The sequence below is a fragment of the Harpia harpyja genome, chromosome Z, assembly GCF_026419915.1.
Source record: "Harpia harpyja isolate bHarHar1 chromosome Z, bHarHar1 primary haplotype, whole genome shotgun sequence".
NCBI classification, from domain to species: Eukaryota; Metazoa; Chordata; class Aves; order Accipitriformes; family Accipitridae; genus Harpia; species Harpia harpyja.
In genome coordinates, this window is record NC_068969.1 from 91,309,457 (window position 1) to 91,322,206 (window position 12,750).

The window sequence follows — 12,750 nt, forward strand, 5'->3', positions numbered from 1 at the left end:
GTATCTGAAAGGCGAGGTCTCTTTCCTGGCACTTGTTTGGTTGATGGTAATACAGATTTTGTGTAATTTCAAAGAAATTGCAGAAGAGTTTTTATCAATGGTATTTATGTTATCTTTATGTTAACTTATATGCAAAAAAGAGAAATTAAAAGTAGAAGTCAATGTGGCAGTTTCAAAGATCAGTATTTACAAACTATCTCCATGGTGTGCAGATGTATGACAGCGGAGCTGCTTTTTATATATGGCCATTCATGCTTGACTTAGACGTAAGTCAAGTAATAAAGTCACAGACCCCAGCCATCCCTTGAATGTACCCGCATTCCAGCGAGTCAAGTTAAGCCGCAAATAAACATTCCATTATATCACTCCCTGGCTGCAGGGCACAGACATGAAGCCGATATTAAATCTGGCCATGACACCAGCTTGGCTTCATGTGATCTCTAGCACTTAGGGCTCAGGTTACTCTGGGATGGCATTTGTATGTTTCTTGTTACTTCTGTATAATTACTGAGAAAACATTAAGATAGCAAAATGCTTCTTGCCTGAATTTTAACTGTAGGAACATAGCTTCACAGTAAATGAAATGAGCTATGGATGGCATCTGTCAGATTTTATAGGTTATCTTGACAAACAGAAGTTTGCCTCTGAATTTTGGTGATTGGCCCTAAATATTTATAAAGTGAGCTTTCAATTGTACAGTCCAATGTGACATCTATAATTCATGGAAAATCATATGCTAGTTTTCAACAGATCTAGCTGTAGAAGTTTGCCATAATAGGAAGCTGTTACCAAAGGAAGTTAACCTTCCTTTTAGATTTATGCCAGCTAATTAAAACTAAGTATTTTTATAAATTATAAATGGCACCTAAGCAGATAGCCAGCTTGTTTTCACAAAAGGTCAAGAAGGACTAAGAAAAAGTTCTGAGTCATCTCTGATGCCTGCTGTCCCTTGGACTGCTTTTGTTTCCACACCTAATCCAACCAATGGTTTTGATGAATTCTGGTCTATAGGAAATATCTTTAAAATTCTGATTAAAAAATCATGACACTGCATAATCTATTAGCTTCATAATTACCTGCATTGTCTTCCTTTTTATGGGCTTGTTCCTGTGATCTCTTGAGGACTCTCATGAGGCTCTGAGTACCCTCAGTCTCTAGCAAAGCTGTATTGGAATTCGTAACGTTCAACAACTTGTATAGACACTCAGCACCTTGTCAAACTGAGCTCACTTTTTTTGGTTTGGAAACAGTTTTGTGACTGTTCCAGTTGCTATATCTGTGCTTGTCTTTGTAGCCAGGGCAATACTTGAACTTCATTTAGCAATTGTTCCAATGGTGGCTCATGGCAAAACAAAAACATTCACCTAAAATAAGTTCCATGTAAAAGCTTTATAAAATAACATGCTTATGTTACTGAAACATTTTAAATTTCAGGATCAGTTAAGTGAATTGCTAATAGCACTGGAAGAAAAGTCAATGAAGATTGAACAGTTTGTGAGTGATATTGAATTGCTATTTAACTCTGTTGAGGTAAGTCCAGTGTTTTATCACACTAGTTTTCTTTCCCACTACAAAATTACTTCTAAGATATGCTTGCCTTGTTTTGTAGCGTCATTGCTTCCACTAAAAGAGGCTGTTTCTCCAGTCCTCAAATTGACTTCTCCCACTGGAAGATGTTAACTTTAGGGGAAGAAAAAGATTGCTTTTTTTGCACATTATTGCGAAGTGGAATATGTGACTGGCAAGCACTGGAGGAAAAAGTTCCCTTAATTTTGTTTATGCTTATAAAAAGCTCACACTGTGTCTTTATTTAGAATCCTGTATGAAGCATCTAAATGAGTTGCCCAGTGTCTTAAGTTCTTAATGCGCAAGTTCTTAAGCCTTGAGGACTGTCTTAATTTCAGTTGGAAGTATGGATTTTTAGCTATTTTGTAGTCAATTTCCTGTCTCAGTGCTTAAATATAGAAGTTCAATTTTAAACACTAACAGTAAAAACAAATATCTGCCATTGTTTTTAATGTATTTCTCTAGCATTAATTCTCCCAGATGAGCTTGCTTACAGAAATAAAGTTGTCTTATTGTCAGGATGCCAGAAGGAGTCTGGTGGATGGCTCATGTATGGGTAATTGAGAATTTCTGTATATTCATTAAATGTTGTAATTTTATTCTGCAGATCAATTTACATTTGTTTTTATTTTGCAGGAAAACTGTAAGAAAAATGCAGAGTTATTGGAAAAGCAGAATGAAGAGATGCTTAAGAAAGTGGTAGCACAATATGATGAGAAATCAGAGAACTTTGAGGAAGTAAAGAAGATGAAAATGGAGTACCTGTATGAGCAGATGGTTAACTTCCAGCAAACTGTTGATTCAGCAAAGGAAGCTTTGGAGACAACGGTAAAAGAAATGGAAGAACTTGATGGATTTGTTTTCCTAAATGTAAGTAAAAGTAGCTTTCATACTGTAGTTTTTATGATACTAGTTAGGAAAGCACTTATACTGTACCTAGGCTGAGAATGAGTTATTTACCTTACCTTTTTTTTTCCAGATAGCTAAATCCTGCAAGCTCAGCTATTCCACTCTGAAACTGCTAGATCATTTGCTTTTGTCATGTGAATGCTCAGAGAGAATTGCAAAGATGATGCACAGGATGAAAATGTGACTTATGCCATTAAAATGGTTCTGTTTTGTTTTGTGAAGAACAGGCTAAGAGACAGTCTGATAATTTATCCAGAATTAATTATCCACTGAGGAGTAAGAAATGTTAGAGTAAAAGGTACTTTACTGTATGAAAAATATAGGTGAAATAAGAAAGTGTAACTGAAAATTATCTGAAGCGGAGTTGTTGTTGGGTTGTGGGGTTTCTGTGGTTTTTTTTAAATGAGCAGACACAGACAATAGTTATGCACTCAAATTATTGAGGCTGTGATAAATGTTTACTGCTGAAAACCAGTGAGTAGCTGTGTGGTGCTTAGTTGCTGGCTGGAGTTAAACCACGACGATGGGCTAGGTTTACAAATGTGCATGTGAGGTACATGTCTGTAATGGTCCTTTCTGGATGTAAAAATCATCCCTTGTGAATCTGCATGACTGGAGTTACCTAGCTCATACAGTTATCAGCTGTAAAGTGGTTTCAGAGGGTCTTGCAGGTTAATCATTAATGGCCTGGGTCCACCAAGATTGTTCTTGTGCTGCAAGACTTGTCTATAGTTGAGCCATGGCACTTTCTCCTCTGTAGAAGTGTATCAGCAGTCTTGAAGGGGATGGGATTTCTGGGACAATAATCTTCTCCCATTACGGAATTAGCACATAGTCTGGAAACTGCAGAGAAACTATCCTGGGATGCAAGAAATGAAAAGTTCAAATTACTGTCTAAAGACTGATCATTCATGCAAAATAAAACAGCTTTCTAAATACAAGCCTGCAGCCCATATACCAGCAGTTATAGAAATGGTGGAGCAATATTTGGCTTTCTCCCCTGCTCCAAGCTACGCAATGTCTTAGTATCCTGTAACCAAGTGAATGCTGTGGTAGATTTTGGGATGGATGAAAAATATAGCTTATTTTTCTGAACTTTGTGAGGTACTGGATCAGTGCTTTGGCAGAAAGATAACTTTGTAATCTGAAATTATTTTGTGGTGAAATTTGGTGAAAATTATTAGATTCCCTGACCCTTTCTGTCAGTGGTAAAGGACAGGAACTTTTCTGTCCACGAGCCAGGAAACATTAGCTGAAGATTGATGGAGCATGGGAGAAACTCTCACTCCATGACTACAAATCTCACCATCTTCTAGTAATAAAAAGTTATGAAGCAGATTTCAGCTGGAATTTGGATTTAAGTGTTCTTTATGTGCAGGTGATTTCTTTCTGCAAAAGCCTTGGTTTACAAAAGTATTTGACTGTTCTCTGGTCTTTAAACCTGGATACTGAATACTGACCCCTCAGGAGCTTAAAATCAGATTTAGACACTAACAGCCTGCTGAGCCAGAGCTTTGAAGTGGAATATTCTTAAGGAACCAAATTCTTTGCTGGTGTGAATAAGCAGCATCCCAGACAACATCAAGTCAATAAAGCTGTGTGTATTTTATGTCTGTGGAGAGTAGCAAGACTGTTAGATGAATGGCACTTCAACATTTTCAGGGCTTCAAAAACAGTTAATACATTTCTTTGTTTCCTCCTCTAGTCATCTAAAGAATTGAATAAAAGGTATATGAAGTATGGGTTAAGTGCACTGTAGTGAGTACTGGGCCTAGCATGCTGGATGCTTCATTTAGTATTTGCAAGCTTTGAAAACACACTGATAATATTCATAGTTACTTTTATAAACCTTGCAAATAATGAAATTAAGTGAAGAGGTTTTATACTTGTTGCTGTAACTGACTGGTTTTGAAGTGTTTTGCACATGTTCTGTAATACATCAATTAAACAAGTAGCATTTTAAAATGTCAGCTCAATTTTAAATCTCTATACAGACATTTTAAAACAGATGTTCCTTGTAGTTATTATTATGCACACATATACTAAAAAACATTTTGACCATGCTTCCATCTCTTAGAGATCAGTAGTATGTTCTTTTTTCACTAGTCTGGTTCTGTATTATCTGGTCTCTGAAAGGTTATAATGCAATGTGTCACTCACATGGCTGGGGTTGTTGGACTGTATTTCTGAACATAATTGCAGAAAAAAATGAGATTAAGTAGCTTTCAAAAGCTTACCAGGAGACTATGGGCTGATGTTTTCCCATGCCTCTTCATTGGCACTGCCTGATTCAGCATGTGTCAGAGGGCTGGTGCCTCATAACAGCTGCATCCTGGCCTGCCTGCACATACCAGTAAATACATACAATCACAAACAGTTCTTTGCCATGTGTGATTTCCTCAAGAGAGTCATTTTGGTGAGACCCATTCTTTATGAGACAAGCATTCGATCATAAGCCCGTATTCCCCCAGTAGATTTTACAAGGTGAACTACAAACGCTCAGACAGGCTGGCTGCAGGCTCCTCCTATGCAAGCCCCCAAACGTGCTTTGCCTACACCACCACCGCTGACTTTGCCCAAAGGGCCTGGGCATTGCGCAGTGCATATCAAACATACCCTCATCAGTGCTGCCTCAGCCATCACAGCATTACATATGCTGTCATGGTCTGGGGTATAACAATGACATGAGAGTTCCAGTTTGCAGTCAAATTACAACCCCAGAAGAGTGGTCCAAAGAGAATGTGCCAAACACTCCTTCATGGTTCCTATTAATGTGCAGAATTAGGACTATAAATTTGGACTCTCCTGTTGTAAGTCAAAATGTGAGAATCTGGCCACATATGTGCATCTAGTTTATTGTGTAATAGAGCAGGTATAATGGGACAAAACAATTTTCCAAGGCTCTCTGTATACTTGGTCTTTACTTGTTTACTTACACACACTAAACTTAAAGTTTATTCTGTTTTGTGCATGGGTTTGGTTGTTACTTTACTTTGGTAATACCCGACTTGCTAAAAAAGGTTAAGAACAAGTCTATATAACAATGCATGTTTTTCTAAAGAAAGTGTGTTTTATATTTATTGTGCTTTGTTAAGATTATGCATAATTAACTACTTTTGTGACTGAAAAAAAAGAAGGCTAGAAGGGTAAAACTCTGTTGCCTTGAAAAAAATAATCTTTCAGTTCCTTGAAGCTGCTTCTGCCTCAGAGTGAAAAATATGTTGGGTTTTTTCCTATAATGAACTCAGCAAGTATGGGCTAATTAAGTGGAATCTATGTTCCTTCTCCTGGTTTTTTTTGCTTGCCACAAGCAGCTGCTTTACATTACGTCTCTGGAGTCAGCTGCTGTAGTTTAGCTCTAAGGTTTGTAACCTTTAAAGGCACTGTGTTAGTAAGTCTGAACCCTTGTGCTCTTGGGAGTCTTGCTGTGAACTTCAAATCCTCACCTTCTCATGGGTTAAGCGTATACGGACAGTGTGCACTCTCCCTGTGCTCCTGATCTGAAATTGCAGTATGCTCTAAATGTTCAAAATCAGGGAAACAGCTTCTCCTTGCACGTTGTCCTCAAGTTCATGGGCAATATTTAGAGAAGCATACATCACATGGTCTTTGCTTCTGGCCTTTGGAAAACTATGTGACACCACAAGCGATTTATACAGACAGCTATGTGTTTTCTTCCAAATAGGTTACTTTCTGCAATGGATACTACCCTCTCTTTAGAAAAGGTGCCCAGTGCTTTTTCACTGTTTGAGCACTATGCGGACAGTCCAGGACAAAGCAACCAGGACTCCTTAAAACATGTGGCTGGTAAGAATCTCAGAATATTGTCTTTACAAAAACTAATGTTTTGGCAATGCTTTGGAAATTTTAGGAAGCTAAAAACAGAATCTGAGAAGTATAAATTTGCAAACCATGTAATAAGTAATCAGAGTTGAATGTAAAATGAAGTCTAATTGTGCACAAGTGTTTGGCTTATAGTAGGGCACTAAGATGAGCAACAGAGAAAAGAGTGCTAAAGTGGGGGATTCTTGCATCGTTTCAGATATCTGTACCTCAGACTAGCAGAAGGTCTCTTTCTGTAAATCTCTCTAGGCTAAAGTTGCTGTTCCCTTGCAGACAGGGACAGAAGCGGCAATCGAAGGGTCTCCTGAGCTGTCTTCCCCTGAGGGGGACAACCCCAGCATTGCTGGTGTGGGGAGGAGGGTAGGGGGCTGGCTGATGGCTGAGGTCCCTGGGATTGTGGCAAGTGAACAGAGGCACCTGAAACACCCATGGGACGTGAAGGGAAAGTGGTTAACTGTAGCTGGAAACAGCCTCTGCTTCGGAGGGCAGCAGTGAAAATGGGGTAATAATGGTCTTTATTAATCTCTATCTGATATTTCATGTCCTGTAAAAATCCTGCCTGTGTAGGCTTTCTGCTCTGCCTGTACATAGACCTATAGAAATTATCTGGATCTGGACAGCTGTCAATGAAGAAATTGTCAGCACCAATTTGTGGATTCATTTTCCTCATAATGGGGTCTCACTCCAGTGTTTCTTTCTCAAGAGAAGGTTTGTTTAGGGATCTTGCATCTCACTGTCATACTTTGTGACCTCCCATTCACCATCACATGCACCACCACTGCCATAGTCACTCTCTGGCTTTTCAAGCAAAGCCTCTTTCTCCATGTTTGGTCCCAGAGCACTGGAACTAGAACATCAGTTTCCCTAAGGTGATTTGTTTCCTGGCTGGATTTTCAGGTGCCTAAGGGACATTGGAGAAGTGCCATCTTGTGCAGACTCTCCAGTGTCTAATAAGAGCTGAGTGCACTCAGCAGTGTCACTATGGGGAGATCATGTCTCTCCTCCACACCACTACTTTTATTAGACCTAGAGGAACTGAATTATCTCTGAGACCTTACCTCCCTCTCAGATTTCTATGAATTTGCCTGGGGCATTCAAAGGTTCGCAGGTGAATTTGGACAGGCACTTGTGCATACAGCGTTATCTCAGTGTCACTATTTAGTAAGTCAGATAAAAAGATCTTTTTTGTAACCCACTCTCAGAGTTAACTGTGGTGCAAATGTGCTATGTGTCTTGCTTTAGTTCCTAAAACTCCTCTTGCAGTCCCATGGGTGCAACCATTCTTTCCTCCTGGGCTGCTAACTAGTGGCAAGGTCATCCAGGAGGACAGACCCATTTTGTCATGCTGTATTTCCTTTCTCACAAGTCACTCTGTTGTGGTTTCAGCCCAGCCAGTAACAAAGCACTACGCAGCCACTCGCTCACTCCCCCTGCCCCCCCCCCCCACTCCCCTGGCCACGGTGTGATGAGGAGAAAATATAAAGAAAAGCTTGTAGGTCGAGATAAGGACAGGGAGGGATCACCCACTACTTATGGTCATGGGCAAAAGACAGGTTCAACTTGGGGAAGAAACAAAACCAATTTAATTTACTACACATCAAATCAAACCAACTATATCAGGAAATAAAACCAAACCTTAGAACACCTTCCCCCCACCCCTCCCACCTTCCCAGCTCAACTCCCAGTTCTCTCTCCCTCCTCCCCCCAGCAGTGCAGGGGAACAGGGGGTGGGGGTTGGGGTCAGCTCCCCACACCTTGTCTCTGCTGCTCCTTCCTCCACAGGGGGAAGACTCCTCACTCTTCCCCTGCTCCACTGTGGGGTGCCTCCCATGGGAGACAGTCCTCCACGAACTTCTTTGGCATCGGTCCTTCCCACAGGCTGCAGTTCTTCACGAAGTTCTCTAGCGTGGGTCCTTTCCACGGGCTGCAGTCCTTCAGGCACAGACTGCTCCAGCGCGGGCTTTCCCATGGAGTCACGGCCATCTCTGGGGACATCCCCCTGCTCCGTCATGGAGTCCTCCCCGGGCTGCAGGCGGGCATCTGCTCCCCTGCTCCCCTCCGTGGGCTGGGGGGGGGGGGGACAGCCTGCCGTCTCACCATGGGCTGCAGGGGCATCCCCTCCTCCCCCGCTCCTCCTCCCCTCCTTCTTCACTGACCTCGCTGTCTGCAGAGGGGTTTCTCTCACATTCCAATCCCACTACTCACTGCAGGTTCCCCTTCTTAAATAGGTTCTCCCAGAGGCACTACCACTGTCCCTGATGGGCTCGGCCTGGGCCAGAGGCGGGTCCGACTTGGAACCAGGGAAGCTTCTAGCAGCTTCTCACAGGAGCCACCCCTGTGGACCCCTCCCCCGCTACCAAAAAAAATCCGCACCACACAAACCCAAAACACACTCCAACACATTTTTCCCTAAACTGCTGAGATCCGCTTTTCAGTTTCAATTACATTAACTACTGTGTTTGCCGAACACCAAATGGCTCCAGACCAGTTTGCTTTGACTAACTGGAAATGAATGACTGTCCACTAGCAAGTGACCTTCAAAGCTCCTCATCCTTTATACTTTCTTCTCTTTCTCTTTCTAAAATACCTGGTTTTCATTCTTCACTTCCACTACCAAGTATTTCAATTGCTATTGTGTTTTTTACTTTGGTGAGCAGTAGACAAAATATATATGATTTTTTTTTCAAGAGTACGCCTTTCCTGAAGGAAAATAGAGGTAAATGCCTACACGAAACTTTATTTGGAATTGAATGCCTTGAATACATCATTTGTCATATACTGGAGGCAAATGTCAGACACTGTCAGAATTTTTTTTTACTGAAGCCATTTGATGAAATACGTGTGAATTTGCCATGTTTCTCCAATCCACTTATTTTCCCTTCAGAAAGTATAGTCTTTTACAGAGCAATTTCACAGAACTTTATTTTCACCACTTCAGAAACATCTTTCCTTCAAAATGCCCCCCATTTCCAAATTTTCCATATCCACTAGTGAAAAGTGCTTTTCCCTCTAATTCTTCCTCCTTTCATGTCAGCCACCCTCATTAACAAATTCATAAGCATAAGAAACACTTGCAGCATGCCACTGAGCATATTGGAACCCAGGCTCTGCCACAAGAAGAGTGGGAATAATTTAAAAATGGAAAAATTATTATTTCCAAAGCCTGCCATGCATCCTGCCCTTTTATACCAGAAGGTGAGGACCTTTGCTTATTGTAACAATCTTCCATTACAGTCACAGAGGTATGTAACTACTCTCTTTCAAGTCCACAAAGCCAAGGAAACGTTATTTCTCATTACATTGGAAAGGGGTAAATGTCCATAAAACATTTGGGATTATTATTTTTTCTCCTGGGGGCTGTGGAGATTAGGTAGCATGAAGGAAAAAATTCCTTACACTACAGCACTTCAGTGAAAAACTGAACTGATGAGAAAATGTCACACTTTCCTGTTGCAAAATATGATTTAGTCAAACTTGTGGTGCAAATATCTCATTTCTTTGACTAAAATTCATTTTAAAAGGGATCATCACTTTGATAACATATAAATGTTCTCTTTCTGAAGAGAATAGTTCAACTTCTTGCTTTGAAATTACTTCCTTTCAAAAGTTTGTTTCATATTATGCAAAAGGAAATTAGAAATCAAATGTTTTGCAATGTTACTGAACTGAATTTTGATATATCTTTTTTTTTTTTTCAGAAGTTTCATTCATTAAGCTAGCTTCTGTTCAAATTTGGCATAATAATAAATCTTGCAGTTGTGGGGTTTCTGTGATCATAAATAGCAGTTTCTAGGCAACTTCACAGGGAAAAAAAAGAAAGCTGGTTTCCCCACTGGGTCCACTGAAAGGAAGTCTTTTCCTAAAGATGATCAATTTTTAAATTGACCAACTCTAGATGCAGTCAAAAGACAAAATGTGGATTGTTTTTAGCAATGAGAAGGATAATTTTTTTCGATGGGAAGCAGATGTAATCCAACTGTACTGGTAGCTCTCTGTATAAATCATAAGGAAACAGCCAGCATCTGCATTTGCCTTGTTCATACCACAGGGGATCATCATCATTACTGTGAAGATAAATGAAAAAAAGCAAAAGCTTTTTGCTGAGATTCTAGGAGAATTCATGCAATATGGAAATTTACTGGGTGAAGAAATAGAACCATGTCTTTTCATTCCCTGCAATCACTTTAACAATGAACATCTTTGGGGGCTTTTTGCTTCTTTCTCTCTCCTCCCTCTCTTTTAAGCCATAATCGTAGAGGGGAACAATATCTCATCAGGGGTGGATCTGTGCCAATCAGGAGACAAAGTTTGTATGAAATGTGGGGAGCCTTGGAGGTCTTTGAAGCACTCTTTGTGAGGGATGCTCCTGGTTGTCCCATGGGGTTCAGGTGCTTTGGCAGAGCTTGGATTCACCTGTGCACCAAGGATTCTCTGTCCACTGGGTCTGCGGGGAAAATGACCATGCCAGGCAGGACCATCTAGCTGTGCAGCTGCAGTAGGAGTCCACCTCTGGGGAAGGGTGGACCCAAGGCTGCAGGTAGCCTCCTGCGCCCGAGTGTTGTTAGAGCCTTCCTTTGCCTAAAGCACATCCCTGCTGCTGTCAAGGTCAGTGGATTTCACACACTGCATGAATCCCTTCCTAGTGTGGCAGGTCCTTTCCCCTGCCTGCCTTTCTGGGATCAGTCATATATGTCTGTCTCTGGAGAAGGCTTGCTTCCTCTGCAAGCTCCCACTGCCCGTCAGTGAGCTATCCCATGCTGTTTGCTACAAACAAGTGCTTTCAGTCTCTGCTTTCACGGGCATCCTCTTCATAGGGTGTCCTCTCCTCCGGTGCCTGTGCTGCAAGGCAAGGTCAGGTAATGGAGAATACAGTCACCCAAAGGAGCCTGTGTTAGGCTCCATGGTCTTCTGGCCTTTCTGAGGTGGCCTGAAGTTATCAGGAGTGTCTTGAGGTTTCAGCAGCATGTGTGCCTCAAAGTGGAATGCAGAGCTGGAGAGCTCTCCCTGTGACTGAAGGGAGCAGTTCACTTGGGGAAAGGAAAGGGGTTGCTGGAGCTGTATGACAGCTCTGTGCGTCCAGGATTGCCATAGCCCTGGGAGGCTCCCTGCTGGAGATGGAAAATGAACAGCCATGCCATGACTCATCTGCATGGTGGTCCTGCCCCATGGGGAAGGACACCAAGAGCTGGGCAGGGTGTGGGCACACACTTTGCGCTGGGTTCAGGTGGTGCCAGTACTAGGACTGGATCATATTTTGTCCAGACTGTGAGGGAAATGGGCAGATTCAAACACTGAGCAATTACTTTACTCTGTTCCTAGTTTAGGAGGACCTATTGCTCTAAAACTGCACCAGTATTCCATGTTTCACGTACTTGCTGTACTTGTTCTGTGGAAATAAGCAACCTGAGTGAAAATAAGCAACTGGGTTGCCTCATGAATGTGTAGGTAATTTGGTTGAAAATAAAGGAGTGTGAATAACAATGGGAGACTTTCCTCTCAGTCCCACAGACACCGACTGTCATACCTCAGGAACCAAACTCAGCCACCAGCACCTCCATTGCCATCTACTGGGCTGTGAACGACGGGGACGCCATCGACTGCTTCCAGGTCTACTGTATGGAGGAGCTGCAAGCCAGCAAAGATGCAGAGGGTGCGTAAGGTCTTGCCTTCATGATGGCAGTAGTTCTTTCTGCTCTGGTCTGGGGTCAGTAGAGGGGAGGCCAAGCTACAGGGGAGGGCACAGGATGCAGAGAGAAGAGGGGCTGTGAAGACATCATGCATAGGATTAAGGATGGGTAACAGTGGAGGACAGCATGGTGAGGTAGATACCATTCCTTCTCCTCCCCTTCATCCCCCAAAATGCAAGATAAATATCCTGGTCTGTAAAATGCAGGGCAGTTGTTTGCAGAGAAGCAGCACCATCCCTGTTGAGCTACCCTTTTATTAAGTGGCCTGACCTTCAGAGAGGATATGTCCATGCTGCCCCGTGGGTACTCGTGGGGACTGCAGATAGACCTCCCAAAGGGATGGGCTGCATCAGGTTTTTAGGGCCCTGCATGTACTTTGGAAATGTGTTCTAATAAAAATAATGACAGAAAAAGATAATCAGTATCTCCACATGTAGCCAAAGATTTTTTTTCAAAATGACATTAAAATATTTCAAATTTTAAATATGAAATTGAGAAAAGAGGATTGAAATGCTCATTCATTAAAAAGCTCAGACTGATCATAAAGTCACTTTAAGCTCCTGGGCTCTGCACAAATACATGTGTGCATGTGTGTATGCGGGCACATGTGTGTAGGTGTGTGCATGCTAAAGGATGCTAAGGGCTTTTTATAATAGCTAATTTATAACTAAGGACTGTAAAGTCCATTATGAGAAATTGTTATGTTATAGAGCAGTGAAACCAAAGTTGATAACTGCTGATTGTA

The 12,750-nt window shown here is 41.7% G+C and overlaps 1 protein-coding gene across 1 annotated transcript in view; it reads left to right on the top strand.

Annotated features, from left to right (window-relative positions):
* The window catches only part of CMYA5 (cardiomyopathy associated 5), a 49,207-nt gene that overhangs the window by 21,165 nt on the left and 15,292 nt on the right, over positions 1 to 12,750 (top strand). The window contains exons 3-7 of the mRNA XM_052776998.1: positions 1,435 to 1,530; positions 2,203 to 2,436; positions 4,181 to 4,203; positions 6,161 to 6,282; positions 11,819 to 11,968. Of these exons, the coding sequence (XP_052632958.1) occupies positions 1,435 to 1,530; positions 2,203 to 2,436; positions 4,181 to 4,203; positions 6,161 to 6,282; positions 11,819 to 11,968 (625 nt within the window). The remainder of the gene's footprint in view (positions 1 to 1,434; positions 1,531 to 2,202; positions 2,437 to 4,180; positions 4,204 to 6,160; positions 6,283 to 11,818; positions 11,969 to 12,750) is intronic.